The sequence below is a fragment of the Tauraco erythrolophus genome, chromosome 2 (genome assembly GCF_009769465.1).
Source record: "Tauraco erythrolophus isolate bTauEry1 chromosome 2, bTauEry1.pri, whole genome shotgun sequence".
NCBI lineage: Eukaryota > Metazoa > Chordata > Aves > Musophagiformes > Musophagidae > Tauraco > Tauraco erythrolophus.
This window is the reverse complement of record NC_141466.1, coordinates 121,836,992-121,861,575: the sequence shown is the minus strand read 5'-3', so window position 1 is coordinate 121,861,575 and position 24,584 is coordinate 121,836,992. Positions and strand designations below refer to the sequence as shown.

Here is a 24,584-nt window from a genome sequence, read left to right as displayed (position 1 = left end):
ATGTTTCAAGTACGGCAACGTATAATCCAGTTTTCAAACCTCTTTCAACAGCTTTAATTTTCATAAAGATCCAGCTCTCTCAGTGATGATAAATGTGCTTTTGTCTGGCGAGCTGTTCTAAAACAGCTGCATCTTTGTGTGGCATGCTTCATCTATAAACTCGAAAATCAGAAGTATGTTAACCGATAGTGGCAATGTGTACTGCCAACTCCACTCTCTGTTTTCTGTTGTCCTTTAGGACTTAATGCAAAACAGTCAATGTGTGCTGAGCAAATGGAAGAACAAACATACCTGTCAGGTAAAATGTTTTGACAAGCTCTTGCAATGTTCAGTCAATGGAGCCGAACAGCCGTTCAGTGATTGATGCAATAGTTTTAAAATGTTAACTAACACAGAAAATCGTTGGGTTTTTTCAATGTATGTGCTTTTATTACCTGGGTTGTGTTTATTTAAATTTCTAACCTGAAATACATTCTACAAAACAAAAATCTGGTTTTTATCAACAAGAAAAATTACGTTATAAGGCCCTGATTCTGTGAGATTATTATTTGGGGAAACTCAAAGCATCCTCTGCCTCAGAATAGCAGGCTAAGGGAGCAGTTAAAAATATATAGACAGGTCTGGAATCTATGTTATATTACATTTTTATATCTTAATTATTTACATGTCTGTTGCAAATCTTTTTACTTTGTGTAAAATATGGGAGGGAAGCTATAATTCTAAACCAGCTAGATCATTAATCAAGTTACTGAACAAAAGATATTGTGGCATGTGGCACACATGTAGCTACGTTCTCTGTCTATATAAACTCCACATGTTGTATACAAGAAACAGGTTTTCGCATCCTTGTTAACACAGAACAGTAGAGTAGGTGGGAGATGTGAACATGGAACATGCTCTGGCTCCTTAATCATGAGCTTGTTCTGAAAAACGTAATGTAAAAAGTAATGTATTTTATAAGTTTCTGAAATCTTCATTGTTCATGAGGAATGTGCATCATATTTGAAGCTGCTTTGGCATGGGAAATACTTGTAAAAATTGCTAATGCTGTTTCTAAAAAAAAATTTTGTGTTCTAACTTTTATGCCTTTCAGATTCACAGTTTTTTTCTTCTAATTCAAGTAGTTTCTCGTATGTGTGTCAGCAGGACGAATATTAAATATTCAAACATTATGCAGAAGAAATGCCAGAAATGTCTTTAAGAATAGCAAAAATTTTAAATACGTGACATGCCAAATAGTATATATAGTCTTTTTGTATGAATAATAAAGATATTATTGTATAAGCTACATTTGCCTATCGGATCTTATCACTAGTAAATGTATATCATTTGTGTACAGATTACATAGTATATACCTGTGAATGTCAGTCTTCTAGAACTGATTTAAATATTAATTGTATGCTAATTTAGAGGACTCATTTTTTTCTGTTATTGTTCTGATTAGGAAAGGAGTTTGGTTAAGAAATTCAGAGTCAACTAGTCATGAGTATATTTGTCTGCTTCCCAGTTTGCTGTCTCTTCATTTGCTTTCCCTGTCCATTCACCCTTATCATTTTCATTCCCCTCCTATCTATCTGCATCCACCCGCATTCCTTACCAATACATATTCTGGAACAGTGAATTTCTTGCCAAAATTTGATTGTCTTGCCTTTGTAATATGACGCCTTTGGTTGACCATCAGCTCTGTACAAAACTTTTTTTTTTTTTAAGTAGCATCCTTGCTAACGCACGATTGGTACATTGCAAGTTTCGTATTTACTTCCTTGTCCATTGCCAAAAAAAAAATCCATTGACTTTGATTTTTGCAGTCCCAAGTACACATTCTAGTACTGCTTAAAGCTTCTGAAAGAGACGATGTGCCAGTTCATGTAAACATAACCTAGACAACAGGTATTTTTGTCAAGGAGCTTGCTCTCCTATTTAACAGAGCTTAGTTGAGCCCTAAAGGACTGAGGTCTTTTCTTCAGCTCTGTTCCTGTTTCTTCCAATAGGATCTGAGTGCACACCATTGCTGTGTGGTACTTCTGAACCCCAACTTCGATGACCTGTGATGAGTTGCTGAAATAATCCTGTAATCTTCAGTTAGTTGATGTTAAAGGAAAATAAATAGACTATAGAAGGATGATGGGAAAAAAGGCAAGAATTCTTTACAATAAGATGCCACTGTATTGTTTATAATTAAATAAACAATTTACTCCTCCACTTTCCCTGCCAAGGAGTAATAATCTAAGGAATTAATTTTATCAATATTGTTTGATTTACTCAACTCAGCTCTGGCTGCTTCCCTTCCTCTTGATCTCCTTCTATGATTCTTTGGAATGCTTTTAAGTTTTGCCACAAAGTCGTGAAATCAATCCTATGAAATGATGTAGCCAAAACATTTTCTTTTCAACTTTTTTTGATTTTTACATTTGCATTACAATGTTGAATTAAAAACATGCCAACACTGAATTATTTTATTGTGTAAAAGCCAAGCACTAGTTGTGAATCATATCTGTTACCTGCTAATGAAAAAGATGTATATATTCCTTGCTAAATTACTTTGATTTGATTTAATTTGATTTGTGTTGCAATTTACATATGTGTATGAATCGTTTTCATATTACCATCATTGACATACGTAGAACAGGATTCTGAATTGAGATAACGCAGCAATATTTTCTGACATGGCTTGTTATATCAGCTGGAAGGCCCATAAGCAAACTGATTCAGCAAGGCATTTGGTGACGTACAGTAGCACATCTGATCTCAAAATCAAGACATTCTGGCTAGAATACGTGAGAAGCTAGTACCCATCACCAGTCAGTAAGAGAACACGGTCCTCGTATTAAATCGTTTTGGTTTCTTTTGATCACAGCCATTAATGTGTTGTGTGGTTTCAGAGATTTGGAGCTAGAAGTACAAATGCATTGATTATTGTGAAACAGTAACGTGTAACAACAATAACTTCATCTGTAATAAGGCATGCAACAGAGTAATTACAGTAGGGTGGCTAAGAAAGCAATCTGGAATGACGAGGTGGGGAAAAACCCTGGGAACCTGCTTGAACAAGAAACGCTTTGCAACTTTTTCTCCTTTTGCATATTCCTTTGTCAGTTGGTCTCTGCAAGGGAAAACGGTTTGCAGCAATATTTTTACAGGCATATTTTCCTTCTCTTCCAATTTTAATCAGATAGAAGCAAATCCTGGCTTTGCTCTGCAGGTATCTTTTTAGGTAGAAGGGCTGATAAGCAGCTAAGCTGCATGAATGAGGAGTCAAGGGCTAAGACTTCCAAGGATAAAGGAATCTGCTTAAGTACATGCTTAAGTTCTACTAAAGTCCTTAAGTCATGAGCCTGTACTTAAGTGCCTTGCTTAATAAAAAGTAACTCAGATACTTATTGGAGCACTTTGCTGTTGGAGAAGGGAACGATTAAGTCTTCTCCTGAGTATCCTCTTCTCCTTCTGTCCTTCTTGATGACTTTGCGCCTTGTGTAAATAATGCCTCTTACGTTTGATTTTGTTCTTTAGCAATGACGGGCAATTCCCTTGAGCAGTACTTTTTGGCATTGGATCACTCTGTATCTGTGTTCAAGTCAAGTTAGCAGTCTTCCCCGTTTGCTTTATATTCATTCGTGCTTATGAGTGGACTGCTGCCATCCACCAAAATATGGGCTTGAGTGTGCAAGCTCGTGAAAAACAGCACCTAAATCTTATTATCATGTAACAGTCTTTGCATAGACTGCACAGTGAGTAAGGAATTGAAATAGTGAAGTTTCAATTTCAGCACATAAGTATTTTCTCTTTTACAGAATATTTTTGATGAAAGATAATATAGACTCATAGAATCCTTTAGGTTGGAAAAGACCTTTAAGGTCGAGTCCCACCACTAACCTTACACTACCAGGTCCACCACTAAACCATGTCTCTAAGCACCACATCTACATATCTTTTAAATACCTCCAGGGGTGGTGACTCAACCACTTCCCTGCTTTATTTAAATACCTACTTGTATTTCATGGTAATCTTCAAGAACTGTTTTTAAAAAAGCCCCTACTCTAATCCAAAGGATTTTTAAAGGGAGATGGAAGAAATACTAACCTTACATGGCCATATAGTGTGTAAGGTCTCTGATTTGCTTTTTAAATTCAGACTCTAAAGTTCCTAGAGGGAAGGTCTTAAACTTGTGGAGCACAGGTATATTACCAACCATTGTAAGTTATTATAGCAAAAAAATTGTTAAGTTAAAATTTAAGTTTTGCCCAAATATCTCAGACTTCTGTGGAGAATAATGGCAAATAATGTTTTACTGTAAGAATAAAGGAGGAGGGAGCACAATGGGAGAAACGATAAAAGCAATGGAAATTATGTTCTTTTTACCTACTTGCAGTCATTCTATTGTGCCATACTGGTAGCATAGAGAGACATCTATGCAATATTGAAAATACATAGCATCGGTTTAATGACTAGTATCATAGATGTAAAGCAAAGCACACCCCTTAGCACAATATTTTATATTTATATAAATGTCTGTCGTCATATGCTGGAGCAGTTTTCATAGATTTCTATTCCAGCTCTGTAAGAGGTGTGATTTATGTCATTTACTGGGAAGTAAATATGTAGGCATAAAGTGAATTTACATCCTGAAACATTTAAGAGTTGAAGAATCCTGACCTTATTTGTTACTCTCAAGCCGAGAGTTTGCAAGCATGTCTCTCTACAGCGGATGGACATATTAGATGTCAGCAGAATGACAAACATGTGGCCTCATTCAACAATGCAGACATTCAAGATCACTGACCATCGACAGATCAAAACACCTTTTTTCCTGTGTTTTGCCTCTCCACTTTACCTGGAGGGGGGGCATATATCCGTACTCTGTCAGGCAAACCTAGAAGCTAAAAACAGATTTCTGATTCACTTAGATTATCCTCCCAGGTTACTCCAGGATACTCTTCTCAGTTCCTCCAAGGAAAGGAAGCATGACAGCAACCTACCATCACAGTAACGTTTTCTGGGGGAAAAACATAGCTCTCAAGCAAAGGCATTGTGGAAGACACAAGTTGGAGAGTTTATTTATGTGACTGCACCAGCTCTCTTCTTGGCACATAACTCTGAGGATTTGAGGATTTGTCAACTTCTGGGTTTCAACCCTCACTTTTTCAACTAGGTTCTTCGGGCAGTTATAGCTAACCGTAGTCAAACCTTGCTGGACTTAACATTATCAAGTTGGAAATAAATTGTGATTTTATCTAATCTAGCTTCAACGTAAGGATAAATTGAAGTTTTGAAAGATCATAATAAAAGCTGCACAAGTGTAACTGTGTCTAACGTTTTTACTAGGACAAAACCTTAAAGGACATCTGTCATGACAGGAAATATTGAAACATTGACAATTTATATTTATCAAACAAATACATGATTAGGCTTTGGCAGATCATTTGTTCTCAACAAATTCATTCACATCACAGGTATTTTTTGTTTCTACTTCAGATATCACTCAAATTTCTTTTCAAACTACTGTGAATTGACAGGAAAGTAGATTGGAAAAATGTTGATTAAAGATATTAGTCGGGGCAAGAAGATAATTTGTTTAAATATGCTTGTCCTGTTCTTTGCTTCAGAGAGCACAGAGCTTTAGTAATATAGCAAAATATGTATAATGCAGCGTTTTGGTAGCTAAATTATTGAGAGGAGAGCATCGCACAAGAGGCAAGCTCAAATATATCACTAGATTCCTGTCCCCAGTACTTTTTATTTATTATACAATCCAGTAGATCTCATTGCAAGGAAGTTCACCTGGTGTTCATGTGCCAGTGTGTTGTACTAAAAAGTATATTGCAACCATGTTTGTCTCACAGCTCTAGCATAAAACAAACAGGGATTTTTATGCCAAATTTTACTACAAGAGCAACCATTTCTCTAGTAGTAAGTTTTGTAAAAGAACGGAGATTTCTTTTAAAATTGGCTATTAGGTAGAAGTAAGAGCTGGAGTCACGGATTTCTGGTCTTTGGTAAGCCCTCTGTATGTTTCTGCAGTGGTCTTTCCTCTGAGAATTCCTGTGGCAGAAAGGATTGTTCAGCAACTTTAGGGCTGCTATAGCCTCTGCTGAACAAATAATGATTTTTTTTTTAATTTTTTTTTTTTACTGATTAGAGAGAGATGAACCTAGCTGCCAGAATGAGTCCTTCAGAACTGCTGCCATGTAGCAGGAATGAGAGCTGGCCCAAAACTTTAATGTAGACACTGAGGTCATCTAGTCTAGCAGCTTGCAAGATCAGAGATGGTGATGGAAGAAGAATTAAAATACACTTGTGTTTTCAGTACTGCATGTGAAGACTGAAGTCACAGTAGTGATTTTTTTCGGTGTTTCTACATCAAGGTTTCTGTAGATCCCAAGTTTGGCAATAAGTTAAACAATTAATCTGGTCAGAATTTTTTTTTATGAACTCTTGACTTCGTCTTTTTTCATATTATTAAGAAAACAATATCTCTCTAATAAAGCTTTTCGTTACTCCTGCTACTGGAGTAACTTGGCAAAGTGAGATCAACGCACAGTGGAGCAGGGAATTTTATGGTGTATGTTTTCTGAATTTCTTTGCTGTAATAGTTGCATTCAGAAAATGGCTAAGTTTAATTATGCAAAAATAAATGGCTTTCATAACTCCTCCCACTGAGCATTCTCTCTCATACAAGATACGGTGTCAGAAGGAGCTGAGAAGTACTGTGACTTAGTCTTCAAGTTTTTATGTGTCATTTAATTGAGATTAATTAGGCAGAAATAAGCCTCTTGACTATTCTGTCCAATGATTTACGTTCCTTCTTTCTGAGAGAGACATCTATAACCTATGCCAAGGTGTATACGGATTGATTAGGAGCCCACAGCTATCACTGTGGTAGGGCACCATTATTTAAGTCAAACAATGTATGAATCATCAAAAACAACAAGGACAGCAAAAAGCTGCTGGTTTGAATCTGTGATAATAATATAAAATTACCAGAAGCCCAACTTTGTATGTTTTTTCATGCAGACTAGGCAGTTATTTTATACAGGAAAAAACAGGTCCATGGATGACAGAGTGATCAGCATCATTCATATATTCATTCAAGACAGAATTTTTATCTTCGTTTTTAACAAACTAATTCAGTGCATTTTCTGCAACACGTGGGGACTTCGCATGCATCTTCAAGTGTACAGCAATTGTGGTTCTTGTACCTGTATAATTCAGTGTCATATTACACCTCTCCTTTTCATTGAAAAAGCTTTCAAAGTCATTATAAGACATCTTCACATCAATGAAAAGTCTTTTTTGTAATTTCGAAAATTAGATTACTACGTAATGGACAGTTGCTAATATGTACCTTGGAACATTTCACTTTATTAATGATTCTTGATGTCTTGTTTTCTCGCTATTTGGATTTAGCTCCTCTTTCACTCAGGTATATTGGTGTCCCTAAGCCTTTCTGGGCCACAGCTGGAGAAAGTGGTGATTGACAGGACCCTGGTGGGGAAGCTCATCTCTGACACCATCAGTGACGGTAATTACACCCACGTGCAAATCAATTGCCTACATTAACAATAGAGTAGAGAAACGGTATGTCAACAGGTAGACTAATTATTGCCACTGGGGACTTGCAAACACAACAAGTAATTGCATGTAAAGCCATAGTTACAACCCTCAGGACTAAGAACACTTTAAGAATAATATTCAACATCAAAGTTTTCCGACTTGTCAAATACTGAATGGGTTTCTAAAATTCACTTTCTTACACATTTTAATCACTGTGAACATGCCATTTGAACTTGTCATGTTTATCTCATAAGTGGTAGAGTGGGATGGAACCAAACATTAGCCAACTGATTAATTATATGGAATAGTTATTAAAATATTTACTTATTAGAAAAGGCTGGACAAAAGTAATTACATGGAGGTGTTCTGATTTAGTTTCTAGATTTTCAGAATCTCACTATTGTTATTAACTAGTGACTGCTAAAAATGACGTTTTAGTTTAATGCAGAAGAAAACTTATGAGAATGTACCCGTTTTCAGCAGATTCATAGTACGACTATAGCTTTTTCAACATGTGTCTATAGAGCTCCACTGAGAACCCAACCAGGTGTCACAGTTCTTATTTTAACAATTGTGTATACATAGAAATGGATAAGATTAAGATCTGTGAAAATTACTTACAAAATATTGTAATTCTAACTCAGAGTAGCGTGCCTCTTAATATTTGGAATAAAGGTCAGATTATGTGCACAAAATACAGAATTAAGATTGCATTTATAATCTTCTTGCCTCTAATAAAATATTCCTAATTTTTATTATTTATAGGCAAGATCTAAAAATAAATTTGATTAGAAATTATAGAAAAATTGCTTTCTTAACAGAATTTCTCATTTTCTAAATTATTTTGAGACACTGAAGTCTTACAGTATTAGTATATAGAATACTAACTACACTGCCTGCCTTTTTAGGGTAATATGTCTCTGTGGCATATGGGTCCTATCTGAATAACGATCTAACTATCCCCATAGTTGCATTCATGTCAATCCGGTCTCCACTCCTGCCCCAGACAACTACGGATACTGAACATCAAGGGACCACTAGTCTCGTTCTCACCTGTCCAGGGATCTTTGAATCCTGCTTTCTTTCCTTCAACTGAAACAGATTTCAGAAGCACCTGAGGTGTGCTGTAGGTCATCTTTAATGTGAACTGTCTGTGATGATATAAAAATATTTTAACTATGTACATACTGAGGATACTCTACTCAGTAGCTTTGAATTTCCATGTGCATTTAGGATCTCGGTTATAACTTCTGATTCACCATGTCAGATACTTTACCACCATTTCTTTTTTTTTTTTTTTTCAAAGCTAGTGTTAACCTACATTTCAAAAGCAATCACAGAATCACAGAATCACAGAATGTTAGGGATTGGAAGGGACCTCAAAGGATCATCTAATCCAATCCCCCTGCCTGAGCAGGACCACCTAGATCAGATCACACAAGAGCGCGTCCAGGCGGGTTTTGAACATTTCCAGAGAAGGAGACTCCACAACCTCTCTGGGCAGCCTGTTACCCTTACTGGGAAGAAGTTCTTCCTCATGTTTAAGCGGAACCTCCTATGTTCCAGCTTATATCCATTTCCCCTTGTCCTATCATTGGATGCCAGTGAGAAGAGCCTGGCTCCATCCTCATGACAGTCACCCTTTACATATTTATAAACATTAATTATTTGGCTTTAAACTTTGTCCTTTAGCATTTGCATACCAGGTACTTCAAAGCTGTGCCAGTACATGACTATTGGAAAATGCAGTTGGTTGTAAATCAGACTAAACCAAAGCAAAGCTGAGTAGACAGTTTTCAATGCTTATATGTGAGACTAAACTGTCAATCTACTTAAGAATATTTAAAATACATTTGAGAATCTATGATATTAGTCACAAATGCTTTTGTTTGTTTGTTTTTCAAGGGTTGTTCCACAGGGTTTAGATTTGTTTGTTTGTTTTTAAATCCGGTTCCACTTTTCTTGACAATTTCCTTCTAGCAGAGATTTCTGAGTTTACTTTCTGCAAACAACTTGCTAGCTTTACTTTAAACCTGATTCTAATTGACAATTCTTCAGTGACCTGATACTAATTACCCTGACGACTCATTTCATTCTCAGACATCTCTTTAAATGTGGACACTGCTTGAATATCTGGATAACACTTGGGAAAAATCCGAGATACTGTTGTCTAATTAATTTTCATTGTCAAGTTAGTTATTCTCTTTTATATTGAGCTATTTTCATCTAGCACCCCCTTATGATAACAATGGGGATTCCACTGCACTTTTCCAGACTCCGAGCGAGTCTGTTTCATCTTGGTTACCTGTATTGTTTCGGTACCCTCATGTGAAGCTGTCAACAAATTCAGAACTCCTCTAAAGCATAGTCGTGTATGTAATGGCCTCCTTGATGTCTGCAGCAGCACCCGGAACCTTACAACGTCAACATACCAGATACACCTCAAGTACTGATTTGCATTTATCATTCTTAACACAAGCTACATTGTATTAGGTGCATTTCCAAAATACTGGTGGGTGTTACCATAAGAAAAAAAAAAATCGAAGGCTGAAACAAGATTAAAATTAATGTGGAAGAGCATAAAACCTATATTCGAATGTAGTGGTAACTTGATATGAGATAATTTATTCGGGTTTATGTAATCAGAGTACTCCCTAGGCTTTATTTCTCGCTTCCAAGAAGGTCCTGGCAGGATGACACATTGATGTCTTTTAGGAGATTACAGGGGCTTCAGTGTAATATTTAAGACACTGTCTTGAAAAAATTGCTTTTTGCAATGTCTCAGTGGAGGGTTCAGTAATTTGTTTTGTTACTAGAAACAGGTATTACAGTAGTGACAATTTTTTTTTGTTTCAGCTATTCTTACAGACAATTTCATCATCTTGTCGTTTGAGAATCATAACCAACTCTGCTTTATTCAGTTTACAAAGAAGATGGATTCTCCCAATGTAAACAAAAGACTGGAAAAACTGTCTTGTTTGGACTTTAAGGTATAGTTGTCAATGGTGACTGTAAATACTGCAGTAACCTTACATTATGAATCACTGGTACTCGCTGCTATTGTATACCAGTATAAGTTGCAAACCTTTATATAACTGACCGGAAGAATTCAAATTCTAAAAATAGCAGTTATTGAAAAGTCCCAAAAAATTACATGGCATTCTGAGTTAATGAGTTAAAATACTGTGCCAGGAGAGATCAAATTTTCTACTGTATTTAGGTTAAGGCCTCAGACACACAGTTGAGTTACCCCTGCTTAACAGATTACCTCATGTCAGTTGAGCAGCAGTAACTGACCCTTTGCACATTCTCGGCATCTAACAAGCGTGAAGCAAAATCTGTAATGGTAAACATCAGTGTAAAAGGTTTAAGCTAACGTGTTTTACCTCTTGTTTGCTGTGGGCTAAAAATGCATGCATGGTCAGTTACTATGGCTCAGCTGATACACACGAACTCATGAAGCTATGATAATTCAGTCATCTGTCTGAGCTCCAAGGCTGTTGTAATTCTTTGTAGAAATCTTTGTTTTCCCTCTAGTTTCAGTAATCGTATTGCTGGGAGAGTTGGTTTTACGATTAAGCCACTGAGCTAGGACTCAAAATAGAGACATACACAGTTTCTCACCACTGACAAACTGTGTTTGTGACCTTAGACAAGTGAGTTGGTGCCTCTGTGTCTCAATTCATACTTACACAGTGAAGATTAAAGTTCTCCTTTTTTCCAGCCCTTTATGTATGGGTGTGTCTATACCACAGTCACTGCAATGATAGATAGTCCAGATAGCTGAGCTGGCTTTAAACTAGCTAGTTGGGATGTCAGTAGAAACCAGCTCATCTCAAGCTCAATTACACTGTCTTGGATGGATGAGACTGTGTACACCTAACTTATTTCGACCATAAGCTCTTTGGCATCAGAGCAATGGCTGACCTGAGGTGGAAGTGAACGCTGCAACAGTACGAAAAAGTAATCAGCCAAAGGCAATTAACTTTGAACAGGCAGAGCAGGAAAGGGGCTGCATCCGATTCCCTGCAAAAGTGAAGAAGACACAAGCCTTTGCCCAAGAAAGGTAGAAAGATGTAGTGAGCAAAAGAGAGTGCGTTTGTTTCAGAGTGGATAAATATTAAGGAAAACAATCTTGTGCTAGCAAATATTTTCCCCTTGACAACCTCTCAGTAATTTTCTTTCTCACATAAGGGAGTTTGTATCTCCAAGGCAAGCTTTTTAAGGATGTGTTTAATTTAAGTTTTGCCATATTACGTTTTAACTTGCTTGGTAGAAATACTTTCTGCTAGGATGAATATCTAATACATTTTCCAGGCTGTTTCAGTTCAGGGCCTCTTTTCAGCAATGACTTGTGTTTGCGAGATTGATCCAACCTCTATAACGTGGATTTGAGACAGTTCACTGTTCACCAGGAACTGAGCTGATACGTAGTTTGCTTTAAAATTATGTGCACTTGTGCCTGGCCTACGGTGATTCTTAAGGTTGTCCTTTAGACACAAGGTGGGTGGGGGTTAATAGCTCTAAACTTTAATGAAGCAGCTGTGGGGAGCTGAGGACTACTGTCATCATTTAATTGTGAGAGCCATAGCTCTTAATTTATGTTTAGAAAATATATTTTCATTCTGGGTATTGCTGGGCACGTTTTGGATCTAATGTTTATGGCATTTTTTGCCTTGGGAAAGAAAAAAAGCCTAATCCATAGAAAACTCTCTCTGCCCTAGGAAACTAGAAATATTCGCTGTACTCCTTAATAGGGTTGTTATGTTCAGTTCTTTGCTGACACAGCTGAGCTTCTGGAAACGCCTCCATGTTCAATGTTAACTTTGCTTTCTCTTGAAATCAGTGGGAATCACTATGGATTATTTCTTTGCCAGCTGAAAAAAGGCATTTGCATTTTTTAATTGAATGTTCTTTTGTCTGAGGCTTGCTAGTTAGGCAGCTAAATATGATTTTTATTATCTTCAAAATTGCACAAGTGTGAGCCAGCAGAAAGTATTATTCACTGTTGCAATAATATTATGTCAGCTCTCTGCATTGGATTAGAGTTCTTCATGGCTACTTTTGGTCAAACTTACAAAAGCTAAAAGACCACAGACAGTCAACAGTAGTGTCCCTATCAGTAGTAACAAAAGAAACAAAAGATAGTCCTCGATTGCAAATGTGCAAACTTGTAACAATACACGCTTTAGAAAAAACAGTTCCTTAGTGTTGACTGACTGAGAAATTGAACTAAAAGGTAGCTTGCACTGGTGTAAAACTACCACGGGATTAAAATATGGAGCTAAGATTCAGGAAATTTGAGTGTGGCTTTCATCTCCGCCTCTGACTTTTGGCGTAGCCTTGAGAAATGTACATTGTATTTAGGTTTAAATTCCCATTCCTAAAGCGAGGGAGATTCTTGCTTACAATCGTATGTAATGATATGATTAAATTTCTGTCATATTCACATTGTAATTTCTTTGGTTGCTGGACGGAAGCAACTTCACATTGTTCACTGTCCAGGCTCATGATGGGCAAGATTGACAGGGAATGCGGGGCAGTACCAGACTGCCAGAGTGCTATTAATAATAAGAACAAGTCAACCATGCTTACCTCCTCACGGTTTGATATTTATCCAAAAGTTGTTTTTTTACACAATGCATACCCAAAGGGAAGAATTACTTTATCTTCTTCTTTTCTAAACGATATCACCTTGGATTTTATTTACACTTTAAAAAAGAAAGGAAGACATTGTATGAATCACTACAGTCTTGAAGACCAGCAAAATAGAAAAACAACTATTATCGCTTGGCTTTTCTCGGTAGCATTAGTCCACAAGAGATTTGTGGCTGCTATTACATGTGAAAGTACTATGAACAGTTAACACTGCAATACAGCCCGAATTAATATCTGTGAAAGTATTTGTGTTTTTCCATCCTAATAGATATGTTGTCACCAAATTAACCACTTATATATAGGTTTAATTTAAGTATCAGCTACCTGTTAACTTTTGTGTATGTTTTATCTTTACACTTCTGAAGAATATTTTGACAAGTGAAACACAAGATATTCTGAAAACATTGACCTTTTGCAAGTTTTTCCCATCCGTGTGTTTTTTTAATCCATTTCAATTTACTGAAGGAGGAGATGGTACAAGGAGTTAAATGTTTACCATGAGAGAACAACATTGGTAATTACTTTGATTTCAGTTCCTTTTGATGTGTATTCAGGGGATGAAGAGGTCAATAATATTATGACCATGCAAATAGAAAAGGGTTCTTTTTGACCATATAAAAAACAGCAAAGGATTATTAAAGCATTAACCTTGATTTTAATGGCCTTCGTTGAGTGGTGAGATCACAATTTGGATGAGCCTGATTATTTACTAAATACAATACATAAATGCAACGGGTTCTTAACACCCATTGCACTCTGGCATTATCGCATTACTGCCATCCTTTGTTGCCTTGCAGACAGGAATATGAAAGCAATCTGTCATGTAGTGAGACTGGCTCCAGAAGCATTTCTCTGATAAGAAGACCCCCTGCCCTTTGCTAGTGTCTGGTCCAGTAGGCTTAGCCATGCGCTTAATCCCCAGAAAGTGGTTCGATTATTGCTGACCAGCAATGGCAAGATAGTTTTTTTTTCCCTTAGCTATCAACCTTCCATTAATTCCTTAAGCAGAAATGCGGTGCAATCTATATTTCCTTGGCATGTGTCACCCAGATGGTGCACTGCTCATGTTTTCAAATAACCATGCTCCAAAATAACAGAGTTTGAATAATAAATTCCACAAATCCTTCCTGAGAAAGAGGCACAATTCTCAAGAGCTGCATAAACTTTACGCATGATGCTGTAGCTCATCCACATTATGCAGAAAAGTATATATTCTCTTGCAAAGCGGATGTTTGTATCTGGATTCCTTAATTTAGGGAGGAAAAAGAAAGATATATGTTTGCTCAAACACTGTAGAATATATTTAATATTTGATTATGTCTTAAACACTAGCCTTAGCTCCCTGGTCAGCTTTGCAGAACTTGTCATTTAATATGGCTAAGCTTAAATCCTATGTGTAGGTCGATGCTGTCAAGCAACCATGACTGTACTTTTTGGTATTGATTGGAGTCATTGCAGTAAATTCCTTCTTAACTCACATTCCTTTCCTTCCCAATCCCCTCCCCGTAGATAAAAGTGTGAGCATGTCTTTTTCTGTCCGAGGAGATATTTTTTACATTTACAGACAGCCTATATGAAGATATATGTATGCAGTCCTCTGTGTATATATACATTCTCTTTCACACATCCAAAGTAAATGCTCCCAATTGCTTCTACTATGCTGTTTTATCACTTCAAGTATTTCCTGCATTTTTTTCTTCCATCAGATTTCTTATATTGATATACTTGGACCAGAAGGTAGAAGGATGAAACGTCACCTGGCAATAAACTGTATGCAAGACATGGTCATTTGCTGGTGGTCAGCAACTAGTGATGGAGCATGGCCTTGGTCTCCTATTTCCTGTGAGAGGGACAGAGCCAACCTATTGCTATTAGGCTGTGCACATGGCAAATTGGAGGTAAAGTCCTGAAATCTCTTGTTATGTGATTTTTTCGGATTTGCTAAAGAAGTAACTGTTCAACTTAAATGCATATTCAGGTAGATACAAAGAACAGATGATAAAAACATAGGAAAGGAAGATCAGCCATTCTAATCTTAAAAATAAAAGTTCATTATTTATTGAAAAAGCAACTTATTTAGTATGTTTACTGTTTTCACATCAAAATTGGCAGTCTGAGAAATGTAGCAAGGAATTTAGGTCTTTATAATGGAATAGCTGTAGAGCTGCTAACACAGAAAATAAAAAAGTGTCAGAGTACCACTCGAAAACTCTAATCTGAGTTAGAAACTGTAGCTATTGCATGCTTGTCTAATGCAATTTTACACTGTCTGCAATTTTAACTGATAGGCATTTTACATCTGTTTTAAATGTTTTATTATAAAATTTTAGCCATACCCAGATGCTTCTTCAATTGTTGCTATGAGTATTGATCAAATCAGGGACTGTTTTTTTTTTTCTTAAAGAAAAAGTCAAAATTCCCCATCTACAGGTGGGAATGTAAGCTACAAGTTAGAACAAGGCAACAAGCTGACCCTCTTCCTGACACTTGCTTAGCTTACCTTTTTAGGCAGATGTTTCAATTTCCTCTATTTCGTTTCTGTTTCATCTATTTAAGAATATTTGAATCCAGTTTCTTATGTTAGGTAAAAACTTAAAAATGAAGCTATCTGGGCATACTCTAAAAAGAACTGGGCCCTGAATTTAAAATATAAAAGCTGTTCTGGACTAGCATCTTGTATAGGTTCTCCTGTATTTGGAGTTTTATTTTCTGTTTCACTTAAGCCACCACTAATATGGACTAAAAACTGTGGAATAGCTCTGCTGGATTAGCTATAATGGGCTATTTCCCTGTAGGGAAAAACCCTAAGCAACACTTTAGAATAAACTGCTCTTATAAACAACATTCTGTTCTCTTTAATTAGGGAAGATGTAAATGTTTTAACATCTTGGAATTATTACTTCGATAACTAATATTAATTTCAGTGAGGTTTGTTTTTTTTTTCCCTTGGGATTTTCTATATATTGAAAGCAAGCAAGAAAATGTAGTTGAGACAGCTTTTCTGTCTCATTTCAGTCATTAGTCATTGTAGAATTCAAGTTTAAATTACCTCCAGTTCTGCCTTCTTGATTTCCTTTCAATTGACCTCTCTCCACTAGCGGTCATCTTTGGCTCATCTCTCTGCTCTGCCTGATGTACACCTGCCGCTCTCGATTCCCCCTGCAGCTATGCCCCATCACATATAAAAATTACTCTGGTAGCTAAAATGCGTGTCCGTTCTTTCTAAGTTTTTTTTCAGCCTCGTCCCCGTGCCGGTTTGATATTATGAAACTTCACGCTACTAACATTTCAGATCTTATTTCTTACCATGACTTCCGTATGTCCAGGTTCTGACAGCGACATTCCCATGCCCCTTGTTTCCTTCCCATGTCTTCCAGAAAGCTCCCTAATGCCAACATAGCAGTTTGCAATCTCTATTTTCTGAGACGTTTTTTAGAGACTCATTTCTTCTAAGAAATTAACAGAAACCACCCTGTCAGTTTAAAGCTTTCTCCATTTCATTTTCTATATTAGAGGGAGATTTCCAAATTACAGCCTTGCTCTGCATCTCTCCGTACACCTTGGTTTATCCTTTTCTGGTTTAGACTCTAAATTGCTCAGGCCTGAGGCTGTCTAGTATAGTCCCAAGCACATCACTGGTGTTTAACACAATAATGATAATAAGCATTCACTGAGCCTTTAGGCCTAAGCTCATCATGCTTTTAATTTAGCCCATATTGTAATACAAATATAAGAAAATTATTTCTAAAAACAGAACTGCCAAATTTAACTGTTCAGTTGCTTTTCCTTTTCTGATTCTTTGCCTGTACTTGTCCGTTCTAATTTGAAGATCTTCAGAAGAAATTTCTTTTCCTGTGTTTGTCAATAAAATACCAAGCACTATGCCAGGGCTATGGAAAACTTAGTTATATATAGATAAGAAAGTGGCTTGCTAGTTGTCAGTTAGTCTGTTCCATGTACTCACGTGTTGGATGCTCAGTTGGCTGCTCTGTAAGGCTCAAGACACTCTGGCTATACGCTTTCCCTAAGTATCTGTGATGTGTAACATATGGTATGTTTGGAGTCTTTTTCTTGATTTCTCTGGTGCTTCTTATGGATAGTAGTGAAATTTCTGTGGATGGATGGGGGATGTCATAACCCAGCAGCTCTAGAAGTAGCATCAACCCCCAATCTGCAATTAACTGAGGTATGTTTTTCCCCTACAGAGTCTTGGAAGGGAACTTTAACTTATCACCTTTAACTTCTGAGGATCATTCGATAGCTTAAACATGACCGAAAACATAGTTAGCATTTGTGGACAGCTTTTAAACAGTTACTCTGTAGGTCAGATACCACAAAAGTACAGTTTTCTGTAAGCATGCCTATCTGCCTCTCTTTGACTATACTCCCTTACCATTTCTAGTGTTCCTCAGGTATATACCTAGAATAAAAATATGGCATCCCATTGTTATGCATTAAAGTAAATCCGTATTTTATCATATTTGACCAATAATATGAATTTTCTCCCAGTAAATGATTATTGTCAACAGAAGAAGAATGAGAAACATGAGCCGATTCAGTTTGGAGCTTACCAAAAGAAGTGTAGTAAAATAATACCACCACCATTTTACTTGAAAATAGTAGTATCACTTGGATGAAACAGCATTATTATCTAAAATTAACAGGAAAGCAGGAGTTGCTGGATGCCTAGCCCATAAAGAGCTGGCTGGCATATTGGGTTTATGAAAAAGTAAATCAAACCCGAGGGAACGAATGGGTGCTACCCACAGCCATTCTACAGCACCTTGGTGCTGACTTATGAAAACCACAAAAAGATCTGCCAGCTACTGACGTTCTCGTTGTGGCAGAGCAAAGGTAAATGGGGCACTTAGGTGCTACTTCTTCCTCCCTGGAAGAATTTTCCAAGTGATATTTGTTGCCCACCAGAAGAGTGCCTGTTAGGATGAGGACAGGAATAGCTCTGGGACAAGGCAACTCAACCCCCCATCATGATAATATGCCGTAACTGTATGTTCTGCACAGGGGTAATTCACATCACATATACAATGTTTGGGGTGTTGTGTACTTAAACAGCTTTTCAACTTAGTGGAGGAAATACATTTTACATTTTAAATACACTATAGATTTGATTTGAAATGTGCTGTGTGGCTTTATGTTGTAACATTTGCTACTATTAAAGTTAAAGGTAGATATTAATCCTCTAAAAACAGAAAGAACTTTTTCCTGGCAAACTTTGGCTTGTTTTACTCCATTTTTTGTCTGAGATCAGTGTTCACTATATTGAATGCTGTGAGAAATAAAAGTGCTTTTCTCTTTAACGTATGACTTTGCGACGTTAGTGTGCGATGTACATTTATATACACGCATGCACGTTGCTGCAGGAGATTTGTCTGTTGAACCTTTGTCTGCTTTCTTGTGTGCGTTTGTTTCCTTCAGTAAACTCATCCATCCTTCGATTTATTTATTTAATTATTTGGGTTTCGTTTGTTTCTTCTTTGTTAAAGTACCAATGATCAAGGATGTTATTTAAATTGTCTCCCTGTGGAGATAATGCTGGTATTTTGATTTCAAAACCAGAAGAGGAATCTTCCAGAAATCATTTCAAACAATTTGCTATGAATAAATAGGATCTGATGTGAAATCACCCTTGGATTAAATGCTTTGAGAGAAAGTCATGTTAAAATCAACATGAACTTTATTCTGCAAACATAAATTAACAGGAGGTGATGATGCCAGGGCTCAGTTACTGTAGTACTTTGCATTTGTCTTTGCCATGTTTATTTTCACTCCATTTAGTGCTAGTGTGAATCACCGAAATTATACTTCAATCTTGTGGAAAAAATAATTTAACTGAGAGAGAATATTATTTTTCTTTCTCCCAAAAAATAATATTTAATAGTTATTGCTTCCACATTGTGCCTCAAACTTGTGAAATAAACACAGCAGATCTTTTATGAGTGAGCTATCCTACAATTACTGTAGCACTCAGAAAAACATCTACGATGTGTGACTGAATAGCTGAAATACCTCACACACGTACAGCAAAGAATGTAAAATCCTTGATGTCCCATTGGGTTAAAAGTTCAATGAATAATATGGGATAAAGATGATGATGATAAATTTTGAAAGAAAATAAGAATAAATGTTGGCTGGAGATCTAAATAATAAGATTGCATGTGAGACTGTAAATACAATGCAGCCAAATAAGTAACCTAGAGTAGGAGTCTTGCATTTTTATTTTAGAAATGTTTAAATATAGGGTTGGGTTTTTTTCTTCTGCCTTCACGGTGCTGTATTTAAAACTATTTTACACTCTAGTGTGCACTACACTTTCCACTCTACATTTCTAATTAAAGTGTTTGTTGTTATTTGAAGCCTCACTGTGTGAAATTAAATAAGAATTTTTTTAACATCCATAAAATAAATCAAACGTTTTTCCCATCTGAAAGACAAACGATTCAGTCACAGCAAGCTTATTTCTCTGTTTCTTTTGTTTTCTTTTTTTATCTGCCTGGTAAGCCAATTTTCTGCTTAAGAACTACCAGTTAAAACTCTTATTTGTTTTGATATGTGGATTTTATCCTTTCCCAGCACTCTATGCAAAATACTTCAATTTTAAGTGTTTAAAGATTTGCACTGAGAAGAGTGATACTGCCCACACAAGCTAGTGCTATTATTTCTTTCAAACATAAAATGAAAGAAAGTACTTTAACTAGCATAATTCAGTCCCCTTATTTACAAAGATTAACAGATTCCTTACTTGGATTGTTAAGAATTTCTGACTCCAGGATTTGAGAACTTGACATACGTAGTGTCTCTCGTACTGCTGAGTAGCTGATGCAGAGCACAGACCAGTACTGCAAGGGGAGAACAATGTAAATGTGCAGTAGTGCTGCACGACTGCCACATTAACAAGGGAAATACACATAAATTATGTGGACAGTATTTAAATACATTTACTGTATATTTGTAGCATACACGTCACAAAACTGGAAAGGACTTTTAAAATTTCTTAAATTTTATTTATTTATTTTACAGAAAACAATTGGTTTTACTTCATCCACAGTACTTCAAGAGATCTTCCCTTGGAATCCAAGGCTAAGTGCTTAGTCCTAAGACTTATGGAAAGCACTCAGCGTTGAATGGGATTATACACCCTGCCGTGTGATATCGTGGCTCTGTCTTTTTAGATCCCCTGCCCTGTCCCCTCCTCTGCAAATCTACAGTTGTCCTACCCACTTCTAAGGAAACTCTTCCAGCTTTTGCCTTCCTGTTCCCCAAACAAATGTTTTGTTAACTTCAAGATATATTGCTATTTTAATGTTGCCCTTTAGGGTTCTAGAGAATGCTCACCAGGAAGGAATCTCAGCAGACTCCTTTAAATAGACTGCTAAAGCACTGTGCGCGCTACGTTTACTAGCATGTGGCTACTTACCAGATAGAAAAACAATTGGCAGGTGACGGAGTACCATCTTCTTGGAAAAAAAAAAAAAGATGTTTTGATGGTTAGACTTCTTATCTTTCAAAAGCATTATCTTAGCCTTATTAACACATTTCTTTAGTTGTATATCTCTCTGCTTTAGTTTTCCAGTTAGTGGCATGAAGAATTAATAATAAAAGTCATTTCTGACAGAGGAACTCAAATCTTCCCTCTCAGATGAAAGAGAATATTTTTTTTTTCCCCCTTCAGAGTGCCAAATACCAGTTACATTCAGCAAAACTGGAAACCAGAACAAAGAAGTCTCTCGGTTTGGTACTCTTCCTCCAAGAGGCACATGAGGCCACTGATGCATGAGAAGCAGCTTATCTGTTCCAATCTAAGGAGAAATGTTTCTCTTGTTTTCAGCCAGAATAAGAACAGCAGTGTCTAGGAAAGTTTCCTTTAAGCCTAATTTGTTTAAACATTATGTCAAAACTTCTGTTTTGAAATGCAGCAAATATTCTTTCTCTCCTCGCAAGAACTTTTCCCTAGTTTAGAATTACCTTATATACAGCAACCAGCCCTACCCTAGACTTCATTTCAAGGATCTGCTCTAAAAATTATGTGAAACTAGGAAACTTCTCTTCTCAAGGCTCATTAAATAGGCCTTCCAAAATATAAGGTTCCACTTTCTTTTAAATTCAAAGTAGTGAGCAACATTTTGTCCCAATTCTCTAACAAGGCAGAACGAAGTTATTAATCTGATTCAGTTTGGTTCCTGACTCTCAAACGATCAGATGACAACATTTACATTTCTGTGACTATTTCCATTGCTATTTTCCAGCAATCACTCCTTCAGATTTCTAAAAGCCATTTTTCATGTGTTTTTGTCTCCATTGTCTTAAACTTCAAGGCCAGTCTTTCTTCTGTCTTTCATCTCTCATAGGCTTGATTATTCTGTAGATCTTCATGACTTTCTTGTAGCTTATGAGGAGATGTCCAGAGAGGAACACTGGTTTTGGATCAAAATATGTAGATGAATAATGCAGTGCATTGAAACCTGCCACAGGAAGACAGAAATCTGAGTCCCAGAGGGCCTCAAGGCTCATTTCGCTGAAGTTATGGAAGCTTTGAAGACTTGCTTGGGCAAGATTTCTATTTCACATATTTGAAAGGCAGCTTACCTGGATCTCTATACATACTCTTAGGGAAAACTGCAGTACAAACAATAACACTTCACCTTGTCTTTATTTGGGGTCACAGATATCTGTGGTCACAGTAATCCTTTGTCCACAATAACCTCTTTTACACATTTCCTTGCTGTGCAATTTAACACCCTAATAAGCTACACATTTCAGCAGTTCTAACATCTGCACAGTAGCCACTGCACATTTTGTGGGCATAAATGACTAGTTGCAGAGGCTCAGTCATTGGCGGGGGAATGGTGGAGATGAGAAGTTTTTCAGACTATTTAAGTAATTTAATCTTTTATTTCCTCTTTGCCATATATTTTCATTGATAACTGCTCTTCATTGAAATCAGTTTACTTACGAAAACCAAGTTGGCTGCATTGGCTTCTGATTTAAACAGTTTTGCACTGAGTGGTTCTTTGAATGTCCCTAGCTACTCATCTTAAACTATCTAAGACTTTTGTGTTTAACCAGCAGCCACAGAATTGCAATAATCCTTTTTTTCTTTCTTTTCAGTTAGAAACTGTTTTACTGAAAAAATAAGTAAACTATCAGAACAAAACATCCTAATCAGTCCAATCAACATCCCGAATAACTTGTTTATCAATTCATCAGTTGCTTCTGAAGAAACGGGTGGTATGCCAAAAAAAAAAATCTTAATTTCTTATTCTCCTCCTTTACAGGATGAAAGGCTAAATTATATGTTCAGTTGGTCTTGCGATCTGTGGAAATCAACTTCAAATTGCTTTAACATTGTGTGTGCATTTCTGTTTTCAGCCTGAAATTTCCAGATTTCCTCCCTCGCCCTCTCTCTACCTTTTAATCACATTTGTTACCCTTTTCTGTGTAAATGGTACTTGCATCCCACCTGGCTCAAAAGAAGGGGCTTCCAAAATTAGTGGCGGGTCAGCAGCTTTAGTTTATAGTGTGAAGAATGCTTTGGGTATATCTGAGGGTGGGGTTTGGCTCAGTCTGACATTTTCCTTTCACCCTTTATTTCTGCATGAACAAACACCATCAAGTTTCTGACTGACTTCTAGTACTCTCATTTTTCTAGAGACATTAGTTTTCTTTCTCCTTCAGAGAAATAGCTTTTCATAAGCCAATTTTTAAGTTATTCACAGCTAGTATTTCTCCCACACTTCCCTGCTCACATCCTGTTTAATACCTCATGCTCAAACCCACGTATTATAGGACATGAATCTCCATCGCTTTATGGTACTTCCTGTGTTTCCACACTACAAATTCTTGCTCTTTACCACCTGATGTCTTTGCATCATATTCTGCCTTTGTGTTCTTCTTCCAGTTCATTCAACCTTCAAGTGCCCCTAAATAGTCCCCCTTTTCTGCTATCACAAATTTATTTATTCTACATCTAATGCTATATGGCACCAAAGAACATCTACCACCTACTCATTTGGCGATGTAGAGAATACATTGTTTAAACATGCCATTGTTTCTACCACTGCAGTGTAATATCTTCTGTCACCATGGCCCAGAATAAATGATCAAAAATGCTCTATGTGTGATGCTCAGAGTAACCTATTATATTTTTTCCAGAAATTTTGTGATTTCTACTCCATTTGTGAATAATCAGTTATTCTTTTATATCAGTCAACTGCTTGTTTCTCCTCTTACCAACACTGTTAGGACCATCCCCTCTTTTATCCTCTATTCTGCTAGCCTATTATATACGCTGGACAAACAAATGTGGCTCAAACTATATTGCAGGTTTTTTTAATCAAAGAAATTAACCTTTTAAAAGTTAAACCAGTAGATTTTTACAACTCCATTTCTAAAATGCCTATTTGTTTTAGCTTATTGACCTATGAGAAAGCATACTTGCAACAGTCTATTTTTTATATCATCAAAGTAAGAATAAGTTTTTTAGAAATGACTACCGAAACGTTTTGGATTTTTTTCAGGTTCTGAGTTATGTCCGTACAGAATGGGATCCACTGGATGCTAGCTTCAGCACTAATCAGCCTTATCAGGTTTACACAGTAGAGCACTCCATCTCTGCAGAGAAAGAGCCCATGGCTGACAGCTGCGTCTACAAGTGTGTTAGGAACAAAATTCAGTGTGCAGCAGTCACCAGAATACCACTACGATCCAAGGCCATCAGCTGTTGCAGAGACGCTGCAGAAGACAAACTAGTTCTGGGTTGTGAAGATTCGTCGATAATTCTGTATGAAGCCTACAACCAAGTGACTCTGATAGCCCAAGCAGAACTGCTGCCTGCGTTAATAACCTACCACCCTTCTGGAGCCATATTCGTGGTTGGCAGCTCTCAAGGGGAGCTGCAACTTTTTGACACAGCACTATCCCCAATTAAAATACAGCTCTTGGCAGAAGACTATTCACCTGTGGCAACTCTGCAATTCAGTAAACACTTTGATGTGCCTAGCAGCCTCATCCAGATCCAGTGGACTGCTCCTCATGTTGCATCTGCCAGCACTGACGGCACAGGTATTCATGAGCTTTTGCTGGTTAGATTCGACAAAGGACCCTTAGGAGTACTTCACTTTAAACTTGGTAAGTTACTGAGCACATCTATTGAACCTTGAGCTCTCAGGGAAACATCTGTACCTTGCAAGATTTTTGTAGTTAGAAAGCAACACCCTCCTTTTAGATATATGGGACCATAGCCTTAAAAGCACGTAGTTCCAATGACATTTGAAGATCTGAACCAAGGAATTAATTATGTTTCACAGTTACCTAGTGTCTTTTCATAAGGGGTCTGACAGCATAGGACCGCGATCTGT

The 24,584-nt window shown here is 36.9% G+C and overlaps 1 protein-coding gene across 2 annotated transcripts in view; it reads left to right on the top strand.

The window, feature by feature from the left end:
* WDPCP (WD repeat containing planar cell polarity effector) overlaps positions 1-24,584 on the top strand; it is a 102,228-nt gene that overhangs the window by 5,405 nt on the left and 72,239 nt on the right. For both annotated transcript variants that reach the window (XM_086630973.1, XM_086630965.1), the window contains exons 5-9: positions 239-298; positions 7,405-7,519; positions 10,408-10,541; positions 14,916-15,107; positions 23,745-24,354. In XM_086630973.1, coding sequence (XP_086487099.1) covers positions 239-298; positions 7,405-7,519; positions 10,408-10,541; positions 14,916-15,107; positions 23,745-24,354 — 1,111 coding nt within the window. The remainder of the gene's footprint in view (positions 1-238; positions 299-7,404; positions 7,520-10,407; positions 10,542-14,915; positions 15,108-23,744; positions 24,355-24,584) is intronic.